Consider the following 20,595-nt stretch of genomic DNA (forward strand, 5'->3'; position numbering starts at 1 on the left):
AAATTCAATCTTGCCCCTCCTCTTTGGTTTCATCACATCAGGCAATACTGAAAGCACTTGTGGGTAGAGGCGGAACAACCAAGGGAGGAACTTTTATTTCTTGGCCATTTCGATTTATTAAAAGTTTACTGTTTGCTTTAAACGTCATGTTTAGGGCTGATGGCTTAGTTTTAGACCTCAGAGAGGTAACACTATTCATTCTTATGTTCACGTGTGAGTTTTTTTTTTCCCTTTACCGGTGCACATAGCACCATGTCATGAAGGCACATTTAGGGGATGTGGGGATAGGGGCCACACATTCTCGATCTTTGACATTTTGGAGATTGTTATCAGCACCATGCTTCGGCCGCATTTACCCCCTCCCCCAGGGTTGTCCCCAGGTACCCATTCATTTTAGGCTAGGTGAGCCCCGGAGCCGCTTTATGCGGGGATAAGACCGGAAAAATTCCGACCTTAGGTCACTCGCCCCGGGAATCGAACCCGAGTCTCCGTGTGGCAGTCAGACACCCTACCGACTAGTAGACCACCGGATTCGTCTAGAATTTTTTTCCACCTTCAATATTTTACCTAGAACGCTCAAGCCCCATTTGCCCCACTGGTTCGGAGTCCTTGCATCCGTGCAATGTAGTTGTAGATGGAAAAGCAGAGATTTAAAATTAAGCTGCCCCCTCCTCTCTTCCCATCGGGGTATGCTGGGTTTATTGTTTCACACCTACCTCACCTATACGTACAGAACCTGGTAGATTCAAAGGAAAACTGGAAACTGAAGCAGCGAATCCCTAATGGGATAATTCCACCTTACACTTGATTTGCGGAGACGTGGCTGCGATTCTTATCTGCACATAGATATTTCTGTTACGTATTTCTTGTTGGTAGCGAAAACTTGAGTCCACGTTCATTTAAGTAATGCAAAAATATTTTTACAATTTTTTTCAAAACGAAACATAAGTTGGAGAAAATATAGTCTCATTTCTAGCAGGCGACCGGGGAGGCAAAAAGACTATCTTGCCACCCTTGTTGATGAGTGGGAGGGGGGGCAAGTCGCCCCCCTGCCCCCTCAAATACGTCCTTGAAGGCGAAGTGGGACTGGACTGGAACTTAAACCATTAGACGTCAGCCCTCTACATACAGTTTTTAGCTATACCTTTTAGGTCAGGTATGCAAGATGATTAGTAATATTTTGTTTTCATTTTGTGGCTCTTTTCCAAGCATTATTTTTGGGGCTGAGCCAGTACACTTATTGATGTGCTCCCCATGAAAAAAATACCTTGCTTTCTCTTCCTGGAAAAAATCCTGTGGACACCCATGTTAACAACAAAATAGAATTACTATGCACTTCAGTGTATTAATGCTACAAAAAATCTTGTATTGCATAGAAGAGTCTTCTCAAGAACTAAGAACACAATATTAATAATCATTTGTACTATTAAATTTGAAATCAATGGCCTGTCTCCCCTGTACAAGGGTGGCTGGTAATGCATATGTCCAGTTGTGATGGGTTTCTGTGTAATGCATTAGCTTGTTTTCCGTGACCCTTATTCCTCTCATTACAGACTGCTTCATAAAAGATGCTGCCTGCAACATTTGTAAAAGGATTCCATGACGAGGAATCCGTGAAGAAAATGAAGTATAACAGGCTGGGGAAAACAGAATTAAAAGTATCTCAAATTGGATTTGGTTCCGGGCCCCTTGGGGGTTTTTATGGGTAAGTATCTGGGGGAAGGAAACAAATGTCTATTCGTAAATAGTATCTGTGATTATTTTTACTCTGTGGAACAACATCCTTTGAGGTTCAAGGCCTATCAAGTTGGTTTTCAATTGGCAGCCAATCAAGTTAATCACCATGCGTTGTTACCTGGCTTTCTAGAGCTTGCTACATCTTTCCAAGAGTTCCCCAATTCTCCTTTCTAGAGCTTGCTACTTCTTTTCAAGAGTTCCCCAATTCTCCTTTCTAGTGCTTGCTACTTCTTTCCAAGAGTTCCCCAATTCTCCTTTCTAGAGCTTGCTACTTCTTTCCAAGAGTTCCCCAATTCTCCTTTCTAGAGCTTGCTACTTCTTTCCAAGAGTTCCCCAATTCTCCTTTCTAGAGCTTGCTACTTCTTTCCAAGAGTTCCCCAATTCTCCTTTCCAGAGCTTGCTACTTCTTTCCAAGAGTTCCCCAATTCTCCATTCTAGAGCTTGCTACTTCTTTCCAAGAGTTCCCCAATTCTCCTTTCTAGAGCTTGCTACTTCTTTCCAAGAGATCCCCAATTCTCCTTTCTAGAGCTTGCTACTTCTTTCCAAGAGTTCCCCAATTCTCCTTTCTAGAGCTTGCTACTTCTTTCCAAGAGTTTCCCAATTCTCCTTTCTAGAGCTTGCTACTTCTTTCCAAGAGTTCCCCAATTCTCCTTTCTAGAGCTTGCTACTTCTTTCCAAGAGTTCCCCAATTGTCCTCAAATGCTGGGTCTTCAGCAGTAAATGTAGATGAAATAATGGAAGGGAGTTCGACTTTCAACAGCCCAAACTAGTACAATGTTAAATTATAATTATTTTTATTACTGTTAATCAGATCAGTAATAAAAAAATATTCACTTCTAAACAATCTCGATGTAAATGTTCTCGCTAATAATATTTATAATAATATTGTAATTATTACATTAAATGTTATATTACAGTTAATCTCTAGTATATATCAAACCAATTACACTCTGTCCCCACTATCTCTGGAGCAGACGAACAAAAACAAGTCTCTGCGCAAGTATTGACGCGAGACGGCTCCACCAATGAACATGTGAGAGGAATGGGATTGCATGTAGGGGCAAAAGTGACTGATTTTACCAGCCTTCCCAGCAGCATGAATTGCTTTGCTCCGGGCTCTGCCCTCCCCTCGCAGCAATGCCTCCAGAGATAACTGAGACAGGGTATGGTTTGTTTTCATTTTTAGAAAATTATAATCAATTAGATGCCAATAGTTTATTTTTCCACAAATAATTTGGAACAGTTATGTTGAAATTATGAAAAAAGTAACATTAATAGAACTAAAACATATATGGCTGTTCATGTATGCCTACAGACCACTTCTTTTTAATCCATTGTTGATTTGGATACATAATTAATGCAAAAAGCTTACTAAATCGATGAGACCATGGGTGGATCAGTACTAAAAGTTTAGTTACTTCTAGGAGTAGAAATTGAGGCAGGAGTGTCCAAAGTTATTGAAATATTCAACCCTAAGCAGCATAGGCGTGCGCAGACCCTCTGATTAGGGGGGGGGCAAAAGCCTTCAAAATTTAGTCGGTAAAGTAAAACCTAATATTATATATACGGTATGTATGTGTATGTATATATATATATATATATATATGTGTGTGTGTGTGTGTGTGTGTGTGTGTGTGTGTGTGTGTGTGTGTGTGTGTGTGTGTGTGTGTGTGTGTGTGTGTGTATGTATACACATTACATAATCTATTCATCCGCCCCATAATAAACCAACAGCAAAAAAATATATAAATTGTCTCTGAAATGTGCGCGCTCTTTTTCCTCCAAACCAGACTGTTATAGCAGCAACTGTCTGAAGTACTTATTTGTTCTTACTTCTCTCTGGTAATTTACAATGCATTGGAGAAGAAAAATTGCGAGCAAAGCGAGCAAGAACATTTTTCGATCCAAATTTTTGCAAGATGAAAACAGTATTGATTTAATAGTGCGTAAATATAATTCATGGGACGCCATGAATTACAATTTTTCTTGATCAGATTGTTCGGTGCCCAGGGCCAACTCCCGACGCTTCCTAGCTACGGCTCTGAACTTGACAAGACTGCAAGAAAAGCAGAAATTGCGAGCGAAGCAAGCAAGACAATTTTACGAAATGTATTTTTATTTGTATAAAATTTAAAGTCGAGCGGACAATTTCCCCTCTGTGCCCACCTGCAGGTGAACCTGGCCATCTGGAAGAAATAATGCAAGAAGGACGTGAAAACTAATCCAATCTTGAGCATCCTTTTGTCCTGCTACTCGTAGATTCTGCTAGTCTTGCTTTCTTTTACTACAATGTTTACCCCCCTTCAATTGATTTCCGTCCAAGGTTGGGAAAAGGCAAGATGCAATGCGCCCTTGTGGTTGCGCCATTTCCTTTTAGAGTATAATATTGGTTAATAACAGGGATAAGATTCCTCTCCACTAAATTTCTAGGTGAAAGTACAGGGTGTCCCACGAACGGCGCAACTGGGAATTAAGAGTGGCGTTACTTTGTAACCGAAACATGTACATACATAAGTCATACACCAAATGTTAGCCCTGTCCAAGTAGATATTTTTAAACATAGAAACAACAAACGGGTTGCAGTGTTGCCAAATGTAAGTGAAAGTGTAAATTTATTTTTCCACAAAGCATGGAAAATTGCATGTCAAACATTCGTACGGAAATTTGGACGTCAATTTCCACCTTGGGTAGGTGGACTATTTCGCCATCTATAGTTCAGAGAAGAAAACCGATCGTTTTCGCGTATAGCCAATCCTGAAATGCCTCGTAAAGGCGTACCGGTCCAAATGGGTGTTTTAAAAAAAATATGAGGTACAGTGGCAACACTGTTGATGTTTGAAGGCAACAAAAGAGGTGTGTTTAGTGATGGTCTATGACATGGAAATACTGGAAACAGGAAAAAAAGAAATTGAAAATTATGGTGAAAAAAGTGTTACTTACCTACACCTGGCAACCATGCAATGCGATAAGAGCGCCCACCGAACGAGAACAAAAGAATCAGTTAGTTGTGTACTCAGAACTGCTTGAGCCGTGCAATTCGCATTGTTCGTAGGGGAAGATTAGAATTGTTCTGTGAAATGAAGTACTCTTTGGAAGAGAGGGTGTTCATTGTGGAACATTATTTTTGTTAAAAATCGTACGCTAGTGTAAAAACTGTGTTTCGCGAGAAATATCCGAATAACAGTGTTCCAGAAAATTCGACGATATATCAACTTGTTTCCAGATTTCGTGAAACAGGATCAGTTAATGACAAACCCTACCACAGACAACCACCAGTTTTGACACAAGGTGTGCTGCAGGATGTGGAGCAGAGAATATCACAATCTCCCAGGAAATCTGTTCGTAAACTTGCTTCACAGTCAGGTGTATCAAAAACAACAACTCACCGAGCGTTAAAACAATTGCACCTACGTGCATATAAGCATAGAAAAATTAGGTTTTCTATGATATAAAGTACAGGCTGTGCAAGAACTGAAGGAAGCAGACAAAGGTGCACGTGTAAGATACTGCCAGTGGTTTAGAAATTTTATTAGAGACACTGGTGTGAATATTTTGGATAAGGTTTTTTTCACGGATGAAGCATGGTTCCACTTAAATGGATATGTCAACAGTCAAAATTCTCGACACTGGTCAAGTAACAATCCCCATTTGTTACATGAACAATCACTTCATCCACAAAAGATCGGTGTGTCGTGCGCGATTTCGCGGAGAAAAATAATCGGTACTACTTTACTATACCGGAGACACCTAACAATGATTTATTTCGCAATTTTTTACATTGCTAACGTACTATTCTGCATTACGGAACATTTTTTTGGGTGAAATAATGAATTTCTAACGAAAATAATGTCTATTTCTTACATTAACGTGTACTTACTGTTGTTCCTTATTTCCCACAAACCATCCACGGGCAGCCCCAAAAACCATTGACGTTAGCCCAAAAATTCACGATAGCCCCACGAACCATCACAATGGTGTGAATATTTTGGATAAGGTTTTTTTCACGGATGAAGCATGGTTCCACTTAACCATATAAACCAATCAACCTTGCATAAAGTTGCTTCCAACATGATAAAACGTGTTGATGAATGCCTCAGGGAAAATGGTTGTCATTTTCAACATCTTTTGTAAAGCTACACTGCCTGTTACGCGCATTGCATGGTTGCCAGGAGTAGGTAAGTAACACTTTTTTCACCATAATTTTCATTTTCTTTTTTTCCTGTTTCCAGTATTTCCATGTCATAGACCATCACTAAACACACCTTTTGTTGCCTTCAAACATCAACAGTGTTGCCACTGTACCTCATATTTTTTTTAAAACACCCATTTGGACCGGTACGCCTTTACGAGGCATTTCAGGATTGGCTATACGCGAAAACGATCGGTTTCCTTCTCTGAACTATAGATAGCTAAATAGTCCACCTACCCAAGGTGGAAATTGACGTCCAAATTTCCGTACGAATGTTTGACATGCAATTTTCCATGCTTTGTGGAAAAATAAATTTACACTTTCACTTACATTTGGCAACACTGCACCCCGTTTGTTGTTTCTATGTTTAAAAATATCTACTTGGACAGGGCTAACATTTGGTGTATGACTTATGTATGAACAGGTTTCGGTTACAAAGTAACGCCACTCTTAATTCCCAGTTGCGCCGTTCGTGGGACACCCTGTATAATAATATAGGGGCATGGAACATCTGGGAGGGGGCAAGGATGACCGCACTTCCCCCTTCGAAAATGAAGGTCAACCTAAAAGTATATATTTCACACGTTTAATTTGATTTCATTCATAGTAATTTACAATAATTATTATGTAATGGGGACGCAGGAATGCGATAATTTCAAATTCAAGTGGTGTTTTTGAGGGGACACTAGTATCGGGGTAATGTGTCCCATGGAAAAATGCCTTGCTTGTCTCTTTGTGGAAAAAATGTGCGAACATCCGTGATTAGGGGAGGGGGGCAATTGCCTCCCCTTGCGCACGCCTATGCTAAGCAGTGTGAGAGGTATCACAACTAGCAATACACCAAGAACCCTGGCTGAGAATTTTGTTTAATAAGCAGATCTTCATGGCACAGTGCCATGAGCATGGGGAACTTTACCTTTTGTTTTTACTGTTACTGAGACTTACCTAGGAGTGCAGCTGCAACAGATACAGAATGTTGGAAACATAGTTTAAATTTGCTATTTCATATAAATAGGTGAATAATACTTTTATCTCATATTTGGTTACAATATATTATGTTTCTACTAAACAATAGTTTTCATATCCCCTACAACATGGGCGTAACTTGGGCCTAATTTTTAGGGGGCAGAATTAAACTTGGGCCTAATTTTAAGGGGGCAGAATTAAACTTGGGCCTGATTTTGAGGGGGCAGAATTAAACTTGGGCCTAATTTTGAGGGGGCAGAATTAAACTTGGGCCTAATTTTGAGGGGGCAGATTTAAACTTGGGCCTAATTTTGAGGGGGCAGAATTAAACTTGGGCCTACTTTTGAGGGGCAGAATTAAACTTAGGCCTAATTTTGAGGGGGCAGAATTAAACTTGGGCCTAATTTTGAGGAGGCAGAATTAAACTTATGCCTAATTTTGAGGGGCAGAATTAAACTTGTGCCTAATTTTGAGGGGGCAGAATTAAACTTGTGCCTAATTTTGAGGGGGCAGAATTAAACTTGGGCCTAATTTGGGGGGGGCAGAATTAAACTTGTGTCTTATTTTGAGGGGGCAGAATTAAACTTGGGCCATATTTTGAGGGGGCAGAATTAAACTTGTGCCTAATTTTGAGGGGGCAGAATTAAACTTGTGCCTAATTTTGAGGGGGCAGAATTAAACTTGTGCCTAATTTTGAGGGGGCAGAATTAAACTTGTGCCTAATGGCCTAATTTTCGGGGGCAGAATTAAACTTGGGCTTAATTTTGAGGGCACAGAATCAGATTTGGGGCCTAATTTTGAGGGGGCAGAATCAGACTTGGGGCCTAATTTTGAGGGGTTAGAATCAGACCTGGGTCTTAAGTTTGGGGGAAAAGATTCAAAAAGTTTTCCATCCAATAAAAACAACATCCAGGATTATTTGGTAAATAACTGTGACATTTGGGAAATCTCGCCTATGCCCTACAACGATGCTATGATTAATAATATGAAGGAGAATTATGTGCTATTAGCAATAATGCAATTAAGATGATTGAAGTATATGACATAAAACCTATAAATGTACAGAAATATACAGGGTGTATCATAAGCAATAGCACAAACTGACACAGTTGAAAGGGCATGATAATAGAAACAAGGAAGTCTCAGTAAACATGGGTTCGCAAATGAGCCGTTTTCGAGATAATTGCGGTTACAAGCCGCCATTGACTTTATTGTTTGTACCTAAACGTCGTCCTAGTTGGTAAAATGCTAATAATACAGTAAGAAAAGTCATTGGAGATCTCATTGCTTTTATTGAACATTCTAGAAACGTTTGTATGTTACATGTTACAATTACACTCGTACCTGTTAAAGGAGGTGTTCAAAGTATCATCCTAGCATCTGGATGCAATACTGTTTGAGTTTCAAATTCTTTCGAACACCCCTGGTTCATTTCAGAATTGATCACAAGCATGTACAAGTCTCTGTACTAATTGTATCCATCCTGTTTGATTACAACGCCACCTATCGGAAATGTTCTGTTTTGTAAACAAAGAGCAAACCTCAGAATGCTCAAGGAGTAAAGCACTAGGTGTTTACAAAATGCAATTAGTGACGGAATCTAATCACACATTATTAGCATTTTACCAACTAGGATGTTTACAAACAATGAAGTCAGTGGCGACTTGTAACCACACATTCGCAATTATCTCGAAAACGGCTCGTTTTCAGAAACATGTTTACTGAGATTTTTTTGCTTCTATTATCGTGTACTTTCAACTGTCAGTTTGTACTATTACTTATGATACACCCTGTATATATTATAAAATATAATTCTATGATATCAATTTTTGGATTTTTAGTAATTATGAAGAAGAGGAAGCTATAAGTACAGTGAGAAATGCTCTCAAGAAAGGTATCAACTACATCGACACAGCGCCATTCTACGGTTACGGTCGGTCGGAAACTCTTCTAGGCAAGGTAAGCAGAAGACATGAAAAAAGTCAAGGAAAGCAAAGAAAACTAAAAATTAGAAAAAGAAAGTACTGAGGAATATGTTTGAACAGGAGATGGAGTGTTTGATGGATTGATTTGCTTTATCTTACTTCTCTTTTTGTGGCACATTTGGCTAATTTGCGAAGATGGAGATGAATCATGATATCATGAATGGGCAGGCCCGTAGCCAGGCAGCCCCCCCCCCCCCCGGCACTGCTGTCAGCCCCCTTGACATTAGGTAAAACTATTTTGTGTAGAGTGAGAATGTAGACAGCAGATAGGCCTATTATTTTGCTTACAACTTTGGTGAAGGATAAATTCACAGAACATGAACAACAGCTATTACATTTGTTAATCTTGTTTATTATAAGTCTAAATAGCGACAAGGATTTAGAATATTCTCTTCTCTAGACTTTAGAAAGTTCCTTCATAGGGGAGCTTCTTTATCTGTACCTTCGCTGCCCCTGTTGCGAGTTGCGACCTCCCGTTTAGACAGAAACCTGTAACTTTGACACGTCATCATGCAAATTCCTTTGGTATATGCATCAAAGGTCAACATAGAACGAAGGGGAGGTTTATTGTTTCGACCCAGGAGTGGAATGTATGCTAGGCACTATGATTGAATACTGTCCATTTTTCTTGTGTAATATAAATATCTGTATCATCAAAAGTAGTATGGAGTGTGTAGTAAGGGATGATTTCAGTAGCAGTCAATTGACACTTGAAGCAATATTTTAAAAGATATAGAAAATGTAGTATTTGTATGATGTTTCTAAAATGACCTCCTGCCCCCCCCCCCACCTTCACACACACACATAATTTTACCTTCATTTGATACTGATAAACTTTTGAAAAATTGACTTTGTTTACAACCTGTGAGCCTGCCCCCCCCCCCCCCCCTGGAGATCAATTCTAGCTACGGGCCTGTGAATGGCCACTCACAAACATCCATGCCCAGGCCGGGATGGAGATGGGGTGTAGATAAAATGAAGTACGCTTCTCCAATGTAGGATTGTGCATGCGTACGAGTATGCTTAGAATCAAGAAAATGTTTGAGCGTGAACGAATAAATTAAAAATTTTATTCCGTGGAAAACACACAGTGCAATATGTCAAATCCTTCTTTGATTTCAACATAATTCTTGTATTCTTCTAGGCATTGAAGGGAGTTCCAAGAGAAGCATATTACATAGCAACAAAGGTCTGCCGTTACAAGACAACTGCAAAGGAGATGTTCGATTTCTCTGCAGAGGCTACGTTGAAAAGTGTGGATAAGAGCTTGTCCCTTTTGGGCTTACAATATGTGGATATTATTCAGGTAAGCTATTTGGCATCCCTAAATAAGGTTCAATGTCCAGAAACCCTACAAACTGCCAAATTTGAAAACCAATATGCAAGATTTTTATTTTCTTATTCATGTCGAAAAAAATACAATTTCAAATGCTATTTACGAGGCGTATTTTTTAAGTAAGTACCGTTTTGAAATTCCGCCGCTGCGGTCGGTGTCCCGTGCATGCGCACTGTGTACAGCGGCGTATACTCTGGGTCACCTAGGTAATCGGAGATGACCCGGCTATAATTTTTTTAAAAAAGTTGTTTTTTTCTCTTCGCAATAATCTTATGAACCAATCTTTGATTCACATATTTCTTTGCTTCCAGCGCGCAAATGTTTTCAACCGTTTGCCGCGGAATGTCCGTGAGGGTTTTTCTCCAGCTGGTGGAATCTGGTGACGTCAGATTCCACCAGCTCCCTTTAAATCTCTTGACGGGAGGGAGGGGAAGGAAACACTGCTTCTCAGGCGCGGTGATTCCGTGGCAAGGGTAACCTCCTTGTGGAGAGAGTCCATCGGTCGCACTCTCCAACCCAGAGCCTTTGCCGTTCCGTCGGCTGGCACCCTCTTCTGCCATCTGCCATTCTTCCCCGATGGCCTTTGTATCGTAGGAGCTGTGTTGTTTACGACAGGGAAATTTGTCAGGAAACAGAATTCTGGGTTCACAAATTACGTACTGAAAAGGAAAGTAGAGAAAATACATATGAAAATGCGCGAGAAACAGGGAAATCTGAACAACATTTGCGAACCAATTCTATGTTAATTCTCATTTTACATTTGCTTTTGTCTTCCTGATCTCTATTATTTCAACAGATATTGTCAAAGGAAAAAAACTTTAATATTGAAGATGAAGGTAATTAAATAAATTAAAATTTGAACTAGAAATTCAAGAAATTACACCGACATTCGTTGCGGAGTGTTAGCACAGCTCCCTTCGATGCCAGGGTTCGAATACCGGTCTGGGCATGGGTGTTCTTTGTAAATGTCCCTTCATCAATGTCATATCATCACTCGTAGTGATTAGCCAAAAGTAGCAGAAAAGCGACGTCAAATAACAGTTTAATCAATCGATTAATGAAGTAATTAAACTATTTATATGCTTACTTTTTTTTCATTTTTGTATTTTAAAATGCGTGATTACTTTCTTTGTAGCCTTCAAAACCACTGAGAGTACTTCTTTCACAGAAATGAATAATTTTTAAAAGGGAAAGCTATCAGAAATAAATTATATATATACGTACACATATATATTAGGTAATTTAAGTTGCTTTTCCTCCCTCTTTAGATTAATAATGATCATAATGATAAAAGATGTTTGAATGTAAAATATATAAACAAAAAGCGCAATGATTGAAACTTATAGAACCTCGCGCATCGCAGGGAATATAAAGCTGGGAAAGGGAATTTTTCAGCATCTATAGAGAATTTAATTCTGTGTCAGAGAATTTAATTCTGTGTCAAGCAGGAAGGAACGAACCACAATAGAAGATTGGCGCAGGGAATTGAGTGCGTGTTGTAGCGATTCGAGAATTTAATATTTGTTTAGCTATTAGTGGTAGTGCTGCGTTTACTGAAGTTAAAGGCAGTGGATATAATACAATATTTGCGTGTGAAAATATTTGGAACGGGATCTTTTCCGGAGAAATTGGAAATAGTTAATGTAGGTAGGCCAGTAACATCTCTTGTATCACAGGTCTTGAACTTAAACTTCCGTGTATAAAAACAAAAATCGGGAATGCACGAGTAACTGGGTACTGGGGTAACTTGAATTTTACACTTCAATTAATATTGAGGGGTTTTATTTCACTACCGCATTTCTTTCATATTCTTTGTTACAGTTTTTTTATATAGATATATTATTTTTTCTTGTTTTATTATTTGAAATTCTAAACGTAGATTAACTGCAAGTGAAATCACAACAATTATTCGACAGTGGTCGCAACAATAAGGTAAAATTTTTAACACATGTATTCATAAATCCTGTATGGATGTTGAGGTAAATTTGCGGAGAGACTTCAGGAGTGGGTGGATGAATCAAGTGTCGGAGATTACCCACTAGTTAAAACCAGCATACGCCACTGACTGTGTACCTAAATCTGTTGGCAAGCCACAGACGCCATTGCGGCAACAATCGATCGTGTATAGACCGTGTTAAAAATGTAAACATCAACATTGGTGAGGTCTTGCCCAGTCCCCCAGGAACTTCCGGTTTAGTCCAGTCCCCGTTGTTGCCAGTGCAGATTCACCTGCATACCCTATTCTATGTGCATACGAAGTAAGAAATGGGCGCTTGTTTTCATCAATTGTGCGACGATAGTCAAGAAAGGTATTTGTTAAAGTTCTACTATGAAGGAGTGGACATCTAGAATCCGTCGGATGATCAACTGCAGAGCAGATTATTAAAATATGACGTGTCTTTGTGGCCGCCAGTTGTATAGCATACTACAAACAAGTATCTCATGTAGACGACGAACTCAAAACGTACGAAAGTTTAGATATATTCAATTATTTTGTAAATGAAAAAGTGAGGGAAAGATAATTCTATAAAACTAGTGATATTATATTATAAAGTATGCTTAAGTGCATCTTTGCCAACAAATCTGCAGAAGTAATGACACATAACAAATGCTAGTCAATATATGTGCTTTCAATGTTGCCTTTCCGCCTGAGAAATTTAGGGAGAACCTATGATATGGCATGCCACTTTAACTTGCACGAATTTACTTCAAACAACAAGGGAGATTTCAGACTGAAGCGACAAGCGATATCGGGATTTCGCACAGAAGCATTCGATCTTAAGCAAATCAGTCACCAGTCACGCTTGCACAAATAACAGGCCGGTGCAACACAATGCACGGCATTGATAAAACAGCCCATTCCGAGCGACAAGCGACACCTGCAATTTGCCGTGTCTCTTTAATTCGGAAGGTGTTGCTTATTTTTGAATGTTGGTTTCCAAGAGACACGTATCGCTGCAGTCTGAATTCGCCACGAGAAAATGCACGTGTCGCTTGGACTGGACTGTTGCTTTCTCTACCATGCATCGTGTCGCCTCGGTCTGTTGTAGTAGTATGCAAGGTGGATTGTTTCCTTTAGAGTAAAGGGGCTGTTGCTTGTCGCTTCGGTGTGTAATCTCCGTGCCACTTACAAGTGAATCCTCAGTGATCAATGAAATTTTTCGAACCGAAGCGACACAACAAGCTGCACGTGTCGCTTAGATTTTCAATGGCGTGTATTGTGCCGCCTGAGACTTGATTTCCCATGAGCGGTAAATGCTTATTTATAGACTAAATGGGCCTGTGTCGCTTGTCACTTCGGTACGAACCACTGCTGTCGTGTGTCGCTTCGGTTTGAAACCTCACTAAGATGCGTGTATTTCACCACAACACAATAGCTACTCAGATAAACGATCAACATGCTTGTAACAAAATGCAAGTCGTACAAATCCTTTCCGGGTACCAATCCTTTCTTCGTTCTGCTTGTATCAACAGGTTTCGTCTCTCTACGTCCTTCGGAAACCTACGAAGTGATATTTGACTCAATAAATATCTTCCCGATCGAACTGTGCAAGCATATGCTACACAACCGAAACATATTTCCTTGTAAAAGAATCTCCACTTTGCCCTTTCATATTAACGTCCATAGCACTGTAAGCGCAACCGGATGTTCGAGGGGGACCAGACGAGTGCGAATGCTCCGCGGTAGCTCCGCCTTTAACACCATCTATACATTTGCTTTTGCGTATTTAAAATGCCTCCGCCGATTGAGAATCCCGCAGACTGTGAAATACGCGCTGTTATTCGTTTTCTTAGTGCTAAAGGCGTGAAAGCAGTTGAAATTCACCGTCAGATTTGTGAAGTGTACAGACAAAACATTATGAGTGATGGAATGGTACGCAAATGGGTAAGAGCTTTCAAAGATGGCCGAAAGAATGTTCATGACGAGGAACGGAGTGGGCGACCCTCAGTGATCACTGTCGATTTGGTGCAGAAAGTCGACGAAATAGTGAAAGAGAACAGGTAAAAAAAGGTAAAGTGCTCCCCTGTGCATAGCACCACGCCATGAAGGCGTATAGGGGGTGTGGGGGGTAACACCCCACACTCTCTTGATCCGGTCGTGAGTGATGGTGATATGATCAGCATCACGCCCCTGACCGCCTCTACCCCATCCATGTTATTCGACGCTGGGTGGGCGCCGGGGCCGCTTCCAGACGCTTCACAATTTCTTTGTTATCAGAGGAGTTCCCTGAAGTTTCAAGAAGTGTTATCTACGAAATTGTTACCGAACGCTTAAACTATCGAAAATTGTGCTCACGATGTGTACCAAAAATGTTAACTGAGGCGCACAAAAGCAAACGGTTAGGTAGCGCCTTGACTTTTCTTGTCAAGATCTCATCGCATCATTTGGCTGGGAACAATTTGATCATCCTCCATACAGCCCCGATCTAGCGCCCAGTGACTACCACGTGTTTCTGCAACTGAAGAAGCATCTCGGAGGTCAGCGCCACGATGACGACGATAGCCTCAAAACGGCCGTGTTGCAGTGGCTGTCAACTCAGGCGGCAAACTTCTATGACGACAGAATACAAAAGCTTGTTGTTCGATATGATAAGTGCCTTAATATTGCTGGCAATTATGTGGAAAAGTAGATAAAAGTGTGGTCTTTCATGTAACAATAAAATTGTTACAAAAAGTTTACTTGTTTTTTGTACATACAAAACGGTACTTACTTAAAAAATACGCCAAGTATATAAATATTGGAACGGTAAAATTGATGGCAGTGAGGTGATATTTCTAGACCAGCTAATGTTTAATCAGTTCTACCCTTAATTGTTAATATATGTACTTTAAACCATGTGTTTTATCTACCATCTTTTCGTAATTATGGATGTTGTACATAAAGTAAATCACTGTTGTATTTGCCACTGGCGTATTCTCCCATGTTACCTGGTTTACCATCAGTAAACCAACTTTATTCATAAATTTAGAAATTGTCAGAAAATTTAAGTTATCAGACTTCCGTTTTTGTTTTACTTGCATACCTGCATTGGCGTTTTATTTCTATTATATCTAATTAATATGTAATTATATATACAATAAATAAGAATTGTTGCTTTACAATCAAATTTTCAGAATACGCCACTGGTATTTGTACAGTCACGGACACTGGCGGCTTGTAACGATTCCATTGAAAGTCAATGTATTCCTTACAAGCTGGCAGTGTTCATGACCGTACAAGGAATATCTGGAAAATAACTTCCAATGAGCTACTTCAATGGAATAAAAAGAAAACAGAAAAAGTTAGTGTGTACATTTATTATGATACATCACATCAAATTTACTATGATTACCAGGGTTGGGATTAATATGTACTAGCAAGTGGCTTTATATGTACAAAAAAATGGCAAAATATGGACTAACACATGCATAAAATGACCCAAAATGATGCAAGGAAAAGAAGATTTCCTCATTTCTGTGATTTCAAATAAAATAAACAATTTATTATTTTCCACTACATTAATGCTTAAACATGTCAAGCCACAGAAAACGAACTTCATGTAATCGAATAGATGAGATTGTAAAAACCAGCTTGTTGCAAACTTAAGATATGTACAGGGTGTCTATAAAAGAACTCTGTGGTTTTGAAGCTAAATATTTGATTAAAAACTCAAACTCAGGTGAAAGTAAACACATGTTTTTGAAGGTAATGTTATCAAGTTTTGTTTACAATTTAGTAAATTTCAATGTGTGCCGCGTTTGTAGCACGGCATACATCCAAACGATCATCAACTTCTTGCCACGTCCTGACCAGCATGTCTGGGGTGATGTTTGCCACAGAAGCGATAATTCTTTGCCTTAGATGGTTGACATCTTGAATTTTCTCTGCATAAACCATGTTCTTCACATGTCCCCATAGGAAAAAGTCTAAAGGAGTAAGTGAAGGGTTCAGTAACACGGTCATGCATAAGACTGCACCAAACATTCAAATTGGGCGAGTCACATTGATGCTCAATGAACTCGTGAGGCGGCTGTGAGCCCCAATGTGACAATTGTGTCGGTTAACAGTACCACTGACATGAAAAGTGGCCTCAGCAGTAAAAATAAAATTGTTTAGAAAATCATTGTTTTCTTCAATCTTGTTCAGCATAGATACAGCAAACTGTGATCTCTTACTCTTGTCTGTAGGCTTAATTTCATGCAAAAGTTGTACCTGGTTAGACGAAGCCTCTTGTGCATTACTTTATGAACAGTCGATCTTGGTATCCCCAACTGAAGACTGTGTCCTGTCTGGGGCTTTGTACTCATGAAGTGCGAATTCTTTCCACGTCCTCTTCAGAAACCTACCTGGCGACTTTTGTTTCAGAACACTTCCAGTTTCTTTAAATGCCATAAGCCATTCACGAATGGTTTTGTCCGAAGGCACAACACCACCATACTTGCGTCGAAAGTTCCACTGTACAGTAATATCAGATCCAATTTCTACAAGCCATATAACACACTACTTCTGTTGTGGGTTCGCCATTGCACTGAACTGCACTGACTGGGTTCGGCTCAGCTCGGCCACTTCAAGGTCAATGCTGTGCAGCGTTGCGAACCTTTGTTGGAATAAACTCCAAATGGCGTGAATAAAACTTGATGAGCTTACTGATTTCAAAGTAATTAACTAACCTGAGTTACCTAATACCGTTTGCGCACTACGATTGTTTAAAACTCCAGAATTCTTTTATAGATACCCTGTATTTAACAAAATAATAATTTGAATAAGAAGTATTTTTTTTTACATGGCTTTCATTAACTCATAGTTTGACGAACAATTTAGCAAAACATTTTAATAAAATGTACTTCTTGGTAAAGTCATTCTCTTTTATTAATTTTATAAAACTTTTGACACAACCATTTCTAAAATGATTAATTTAATATGGATTGATATTAAAATTATTTTATATCCTAACAAATGTTCTAATAGTAACCTTCAATTTTTCATTTTGTTTTGAACTTGTCACCCATCAAAGCATGGCAATTTTAACAAAGAAAAGAATGTTCATTGTATTAAGCAGCAAAAATGACAGCCTCCTTTATACAATTCCTACAAGAACACATGCCGAAGCCGAGATTTAAAATGCTCATGGAGCCACACATGAACACTTTTGAACAATTCTTAAAAATGATGAAATATATACAATATGTGAAATAAACCTGTTGAAATATGTAAAATTAAGTATGTTTTCCATAAATATGTAAAAGTATGCATTAAAGGTAGAAATATGGAAAAATATTGACAATAAAATGTGTCTTAAATCACTACAAACATCACTATTTGTAAATATATTACAAAATTTCTTTGCTAATTCGTCAAAGTAAAAGTATGTATTTACATGTAAATCTAGCCCTGGTGATTACATTGAGAGGTAATGTAAATATGTATGTAATAGATGTATATACTATATTTTCTCCCTTGCTTATTTTACCACCTTCATGCAGGTGTCTTTCCAGATAACCCTCGTATTTTATGAGTGTTATTTTGTGCCTTTTCTACCTCTCTTGGTTAATTGTGATGACCAAGAAGAATGGTGAGGAAACTGATAAAAGAAAAACCATCAATGTCGATGTTTACGTGAGATTCAAACTTAGGACCATGGCTATGTTAACAACTCTGCCATGGATCAGTGCTGTTCAATAAACAATAACATGAAAAGGAATAGTAAATAATAATAATAATAAAATTATTTCTGTCAGGTTCATGATGTGGAATTTGCCCCAAACATTGACATCATCGTAAACGAGACACTGCCTGCACTGGAGAAAGTTGTAGCAGCAGGAAAGGCACGCTTCATTGGGGTGACTGGATACCCAGTGTCTGTGTTGAAGGAGGTCATACAACGGAGCAAGACACCGATATCCACTGTGCTCTCTTACTGTCGAAGCACACTCATTGACAACACTCTGGATGAATACTTGCCTTATTTCCAGGTAATCATTATTATCAGTGGAACAGGCTGTTCCCTCCTACTTATCACCCTTTTTAGCTATTTAAGATATCTATATTAACATAATAAGATCACGTCTATCTCCCGAAATCAACATTTCCAAAAGTGACTACGTTCGTTTACTTCACCTACCCTCGTCACATAGACAGCCTTGCCTCTTCTTTCCACCCTCTATGGCCTGATGCTGAGTATTTCTGACCACACATGAAAGTAAACAATCCTCCCCCCACTCCCTGAAGCTGAACTCCCAAGCTGTTCCCTCCGAGATGATACACAGCATAGCACATTAGCTTTTCTTCGAGTTTTTGCTATCTGCTGAAGTTTAATTGCATCATAGTGATACTTTTGAGTGCAGTAAGTCTATAATTTCCTAATCTCATTGCGAACTAGCATCTGACATTCATAATAAACTGGAAAAATCTTCTAGCCTAAGTGCCTGTTAAATGCCTTAAGTGACCTTGGCTAAATGCTGCGAAACAGCTTCCGAGGGAACAGCTCTAGCCCACCTGTTCCACCAGCCTCAAGACCAAAGTTTCAACACACACCAGCGGCAGGACAAGAAAGTGAATGTTGCGAGTGCTGTATGATTGAGGGGTTGATGATTTCTGTGATGCACATCAACAATTTTGTTTTTAATGTTTTCTTTATATTATATCATATTTGCTTTAAAATTATTATTATCATATAATTTTAACGTGCCTCATGTATGTCACTTCTGACAATTTGTAACATATGCAGTGGCGGCGATTAGGGTGGGCGAGGGGGCAGATGCCCCCCCACTTTTCGCCACTTTTGTCCCTGCACTATGCTCCCCCCAGTTTTGGAACCAAATCGCCGCCACTAAATATATGTATCATATATTTATTTTGGTTAGTTTTAATAAGGGTTGAATTTTACTTGCTTTACTGTATTATATTGACACACTGGGGGCAAGTGCAGGTGACCTGTTCCTCTGCCTGATTTAGTACTGCACGATGATTACTATTGGCTTTTTATTTATTCTGTTGTTGCCGATTGCATTTGTAAAAAAAATAAAGCCTACCACCAAAACACATTATGCTCACTTAACATATTTAACACAAAGGTAATTTTCACTTTTGGTGCATACATTAAGGTAGAGTTTCTCAACCTGGGGGTCGCGAAGGGTGGTGAAAAAATAAATGTAATTAGGGTCTAGTAGCGGAAAAAATATTTTTAAAAATTATTTTGATAGACATATTTTTATTTCTATACTTATGGTTAAATATAGCAAAAAACATTAAACATTTTTTTAACACATGAAGAATCGTTTAAAAATCAACTCAAATAAAAGAGGTATGAAACTAGTGAAAACTGCATATTGAAATACAATGCAAAATGAAGGCTAATGTGATTTCAATAGTGCGACAATGTCTGGTTCAATTTTCGTGATGCACATTATCAAATCATTCTCAACTGACAAGCGGTTTGGTCTTTGTTTTAATGCTTACCATGGAAGAGAAACCACTTTCGCACACATACGATGTAGCAAAGGGAATTATGGTTTATAAAGCACACATACCAGACCAGGATATTCTTCTCTTCTCTTCAGCCAGAACTTGTCCATGTCTTCATTACAGAATGCCAGTTGCAAAGATTTGTCGCACGATAATTCTAGCAGTTCGTCAAGGCATTGTGGGCTTAGATTGGCTACTTTGATGGCCTCTTCAACGAAGGGAATTTTCATCAAAGGGAGTATATTTTACCATCTGTTCTTGAAGCCCTTCTAGATGTTAGCACAATCCTCAAGAAACACCTGATATAAAGATTCACCAGTTGTATGTTGAGGCAAGGGTTTGCAGAACAATATATCCTTTTCCACAGATTCAGTCGATTGGAATAGGATGAAACACAAGAACTGAGCACAATTTGTTACATCTATGGACTTGTCCAGTTGAATAGAAATAAATTCACTATTTTTAATCTTCTCCTTCAGCTGGTCGCAAACATTTTGGGCCAAATCAGAAATACGCCTTGCCACTGTATCATTCAACAATGGAATCTTTGATATTTTCATAGCCTCTTCGGGGTTGATCATTGTTGGCACTATATCAAGTGCACAAGGAAAAATAAAAAATAATCTGCAATAGTATGTGGTTTGCCTATTTTGGCAATTCTCAGAGACACTTGATATGATGCCTGAAGTGCTTTTTGACTAAAATTGGTTATGTGGGTGATGGTTAACTTCTGACTTTGAAGTACAGAGAGTTTGCGTTGGAAAAATTCGAGCAGTTTATCTTGCACGGAAGAATGTTTAGATTGCAGGTGGTGTAACATCTTGGAAGGCTTCATACTTTCAGCAGACAACAGTTCATTACACAGCACACACTGTGGCTGATTTCCAAGTACCGTGAAACCAAACCTCAAATACGATTCACTGTATCTTCTGACCTT

General features: G+C 39.0%; 1 protein-coding gene across 2 annotated transcripts in view; it reads left to right on the forward strand.

Annotated features, from left to right (window-relative positions):
• The window catches only part of LOC145981644 (uncharacterized), a 67,708-nt gene that overhangs the window by 33,308 nt on the left and 13,805 nt on the right, over positions 1–20,595 (forward strand). For both annotated transcript variants that reach the window (XM_083115037.1, XM_083115038.1), the window contains exons 2-5: positions 1,554–1,705; positions 8,734–8,851; positions 10,022–10,183; positions 17,933–18,166. In XM_083115037.1, the coding sequence (XP_082971163.1) occupies positions 1,569–1,705; positions 8,734–8,851; positions 10,022–10,183; positions 17,933–18,166 (651 nt within the window). In that variant the 5' untranslated portion in view covers positions 1,554–1,568. The remainder of the gene's footprint in view (positions 1–1,553; positions 1,706–8,733; positions 8,852–10,021; positions 10,184–17,932; positions 18,167–20,595) is intronic.

The sequence above is a fragment of the Lepisma saccharinum genome, chromosome 29, assembly GCF_977018435.1.
Source record: "Lepisma saccharinum chromosome 29, izLepSacc3.1, whole genome shotgun sequence".
Taxonomy (NCBI): domain Eukaryota; kingdom Metazoa; phylum Arthropoda; class Insecta; order Zygentoma; family Lepismatidae; genus Lepisma; species Lepisma saccharinum.